This window comes from Bison bison, unplaced genomic scaffold (genome assembly GCF_000754665.1).
Source record: "Bison bison bison isolate TAMUID 2011002044 unplaced genomic scaffold, Bison_UMD1.0 scf7180017864331, whole genome shotgun sequence".
Taxonomy (NCBI): domain Eukaryota; kingdom Metazoa; phylum Chordata; class Mammalia; order Artiodactyla; family Bovidae; genus Bison; species Bison bison.
This window is the reverse complement of record NW_011494903.1, coordinates 8,264,122-8,268,362: the sequence shown is the minus strand read 5'-3', so window position 1 is coordinate 8,268,362 and position 4,241 is coordinate 8,264,122. Positions and strand designations below refer to the sequence as shown.

General features: G+C 48.6%; 1 protein-coding gene across 1 annotated transcript in view; it reads right to left on the bottom strand.

Moving 5' to 3' along the window:
* Nucleotides 1–2,924, bottom strand: part of ADAMTS12 (ADAM metallopeptidase with thrombospondin type 1 motif, 12) — a 390,158-nt gene extending 387,234 nt beyond the window's left edge. Inside the window, exon 1 of the mRNA XM_010853830.1 lies at nucleotides 2,441–2,924. Within this exon, the coding sequence (XP_010852132.1) occupies nucleotides 2,441–2,567 (127 nt within the window). The 5' untranslated portion in view covers nucleotides 2,568–2,924. The remainder of the gene's footprint in view (nucleotides 1–2,440) is intronic.
* Nucleotides 2,925–4,241: the final 1,317 nt, after the last annotated feature.

The following is a 4,241-nucleotide window of genomic DNA, read 5'->3' as shown; positions in this document are numbered from 1 at the left end:
GACTCGATGGACGTGAGTCTGAGTGAACTCCGGGAGTTGGTGATGGACAGGGAGGCCTGGCGTGCTGCGATTCATGGGGTCACAAAGAGTCAGACATGACTGAGCGACTGAACTGAACTGAACAGTATACAAGGATTCCCTTTTCTCCACATTCTCACCAACGTTTATGACTTGCTGACTTTATGATGATAGCTATCCTGAAAGGTGTGAGGTGACGTCTCATCACAGTTTTGGTGTGCATTTCTCTGATGATCTGTGATGTTGAGCATCTTTTTATGTGCCTGTTGGCCATCTTTCTTAGAAAAAACATATATTCAAGTCTTCTGCCCATTTTTTGGTTGTTTGCTTTTTTTATATAGAGAGTAATATTTATATGTATATATATTTGGATTTTAACCCCTTATCAGTTACAGCATTTGCAAGTATTTTCTCTCATTCAGTCGATTGTCTTTCATTTTGTTGATGCCTTCCTTTGCTGTGCAAAAGCTTTTAAGTTTAATCAGGTCTCATTTGTTTGCTTTTGCTTTTGTTTCTTTTGCCTTAGGAGACATATCTGAAAAAATATTTCTCTGGTTTATGTCAAAGAGTGTTCTGCCTATGTTCTTTTCTAGAAGTTGAATGGTTTCAAATCTGACATTTAGGTCTTCAACTAAAATCGAACAAAATTTTGGAAATTATTTTTAATATCTATGCATCACCAATAAGCTCAGAGTACTGTACAGCTCTTTTTTGGTATCAACGCCTCTCAGCACACAACCCTAAAGGTGACTTATCTCTTGCATTCCAGAGAGGAGAAAGCAAGTCCCAGTGGAGTCTGCTCCACACTAAGCTGAATTCACTTACAAAGAAGATGTGGAGCAAGCAGAGCTGAAAACCAGCCCAGGAGAATGTGTGGTTTTGAACCAAACCATCTCCAAATGCCCTGGGAAGTGCTTGCAAGCTTTGTTTGTGCTGCCAGCAAAAGAGACTTTTCATAAAAGGGCTGTTTTTCAAAGAACAACAAATGCTGCTATTTTAAACTTGGGGGTGGGAGATCTATCTGGACCTGGACCGTTTACACAAGCGAGTGCTGGCTGACTGACATCTCACCCCAGTGTCTGCAGCTCTGGCTTCCAAGGAAAGCAAAGGGTCCCGCTTCTGATGGCTCTGGGAGTCAGCACATGAGCTCTCCAGCTGTAGTTGAACTTTGCAACGTAGGCAGAAATCCTCAACAAGGTCAGGCTGGTGATGTTTACCACCCAAGTGGTCTTGGGGATTAAAGGGGGCCAGGAAGCTATAGAAGACTTGAGCACAGTCCGCAGACACAGGACTTAATGGACACTAACCCCCATGCTCTGTGTGTGTGTGTGTGTGTGTGTGTGTGTGTATGTTGTCCCTATTATTGCTCTAGGACAATGCTGCTTGTCTGTAAGAAGCCAGCCGCTGGAGTCAGGCTACCTGGGTTTACAGCCTCACTTCACCATAGCTAAGCTCATAAACTCCCCAGGTTTCAGCTTCCTTGTGTGTAAAGCAGAGGTGGTAACAAAGGTGCCTGCACCCAGGAGGCTGTTGTCAGCAGTCAAGAGGCTGACACACCAGAGTGCTCCCACATCCAACCACACCAGCCATGGCTGCTGCCATGACTGTTGGCTCTCAGAAGCCCAATGAACTGCCCACCAAATGGGAATGTGTGTCTGGCCTTCGCAAATCCAATGAAAAGGCAGAGATGACAACACCATCCTGCTCAGGATGTTAGATTTTAAAAACATGTAATAATAATAATAAAAACAACAACGAGTATAATCACCAATTTCCATCACAATTCCAGTGCTTTCTCTCGCATTATAGAGATTCATGAAATTCTGGAAGAGAAGCAGCCAGAGGCGATCAGCAGGACAGAACAGGGAAAGGTGAGCTCCTACGGTAGGACATTTTCTCTAAAAGGGCTGTTATTTTTACAACACAGCCCTAAATCTTTCCAGGAAAGGAAAACACAGCCAAGCTCACTCAGCAGGGGGGGTGCGGAATCGCATTTCCCCTCCCCTCACCAGAAGTTTCAAACTAATGGCAACGACTGCCAGCGGCCGGTTGGAACTTTAATTTTTTTTTAAAAAAAGTCATTTTCCGTGTTCAGAGTCTGAAAAACAGGGATTGAAACAGTGCAGTGTTCAGAGGAGAAAAAGGCGGTAAGGAGTTACTAGCTAACTCTCGAGTCTTCGCAGCAGCATCCTTCGTGTACAAGAGTCCCGACCTTCGGTTTCCGTAAGAAGTAAGGACTCGACACGTTAAGCACTGAATTCCGAGATGCCCAGGGTTACCCAGCTCCCAGCCCAGATTTCTTTGCAACTCAGCCAAACGGCTTTGCGGAGTTCAGCTGAGTGGGGGAAGGGAAAAAAGAGCAACCAACTTTGCACGCGTCTTAGCCTGCGGTTTTCAAAGGAAATAAAGAAAAGACACTAACCTTGCCTCTTGTCTGGGAAGCGCACCGGGCCCGGCTGAGGTTGTCGCCCATAGCAAAGGGCCCCCAGGTTCAGGAGCTGAGCCACCACGGAGAGCTTTGCAAGCCAGCTCCTCTGGGCACATGGCATGATTCAGTCGTTGGGGAGAAGAAAAGTCAACAAGTTGTAGCTCTCAGCTCAAGAAATCAAGTCCTCGCCCGTGGCCAAGCAGGAAGATGCAGGGGTGCATGGTCCAGGAGTGGGGAGAGGGAGGCTGCAAGGCTGCCCACGAGCTCCCTTTGCTTTTTTTAAGCAGAAAGGGGCTTGTTACCTTTCCGTCCCCTCCCTCCTCCTGAAAGGGGAGTGATTCAGCTGACAGTGTCTGCTTTCCGAGGGCTGTGGAATGGGTCGGAGCGGGAGGCCGCAGCCCACCCCCGATCCCCACCCCTCTGCCTTGGGCGCCCGGCCTCCTTCAAGCCAGCCCCGCGCATCTTCCTCCCGGACTCCCACCCCCGCGCTTCGCCGCCCCGCCCAGAGCCCGACCGAGCCGGCCAAATAGGGGAGCTCAGGGAGAGTCACCCTGGGCGTGACCGCGAGTGAGAGGCCCCCAGGCCAGTCCCTCATACACGAGGAAAACATTGAAGGCAGAGATGGGGTAGAGGGGACCCCACTCCCTGACCCGCCTCAGCTCAGTGCTGCCCCCTCTCCGCCCTTTCTCCTCCGCGTTCCTGAACTTTTCCTACCCCTACCAAGCCTCCTCTGCCGGCCCTCTGTCTCCAAGATTCTCTTCCAGGGCCGGCTAGGGCTTACCTTTCAAAAAAATAACAAGCAGTTTTTCCTTTTGCCTGGTTACACAAAGGGAAATGGTGTGTTCACACGCTAGTGCAACCCTGGACAAGACTCTGTGCCATGAGGTGATGGGACCAAAGGACCAGGAACAGCTTGGAGTCTGCAGGCCTCTTTGGGGCTTTTCTAATCTTCCTAAGCCCACCTCCACTCACCCAAAAGGAAACCGGAAGAGTAGAGGAAGTCAGTCAGCCCCAGAAGGTGTCAAAGTGTTTCTCCAGTTTACCTGCATATGGAAGGCGAAACCATCCAGAGGCTCAAGCTTTACATCAATGAGACTGCTGCAAACTAGGGTGCTTGCCAGGCATCCTGAGAATTTCCTGGGATAATCCACTCAAAGTTTTGCACCTCAGGGCTGAAACAGGCCTCTTTATTCCATTCAGGAGGAATTTGGCCCCATACTGGTTCTCCGTGGCTTCCTGCACCCATATGTGTTCAGTGAGTGGAGTGGGTACCAACTCATCTAGCCCAGGGCTAAGCAGTGAGCCAAGCAAAAGGTGGTGCTCACAGACCCGGGGTGGGTAGTTTGAAGGACTTTAGACTGGATACATACATACCACATTTCTTGTTATTGCCATTACAAATGCCCATAAGTTTGGCAACACGAAACAACACAAATTTAGTGTCTTACAGGTCTGGAGGTCAGAAGTCTGAGATGGGTCTTGCTGGGCTAAATCAAGGTTAACACAGCTGCATTCCTCACTGAAGGCTGTTTCCTTGCCTTTTCTGGGTTCTAGAGAGTACATCATGAGAAACCTGGGCTGGAAGAAGCACAAGCTGGAGTCAAGATTGCCGGGAGAAATATCAATAACCTCAGATATGCAGATGACACCACCCTTATGGCAGAAAGTGAAGAGGAACTCAAAAGCCTCTTGATGAAAGTGAAAGAGGAGAGTGAAAACGTTGGCTTAAAGCTCAACATTCAGAAAATGAAGATCATGGCATCTGGTCCCATCACTTCATGGGAAATAGATGGGG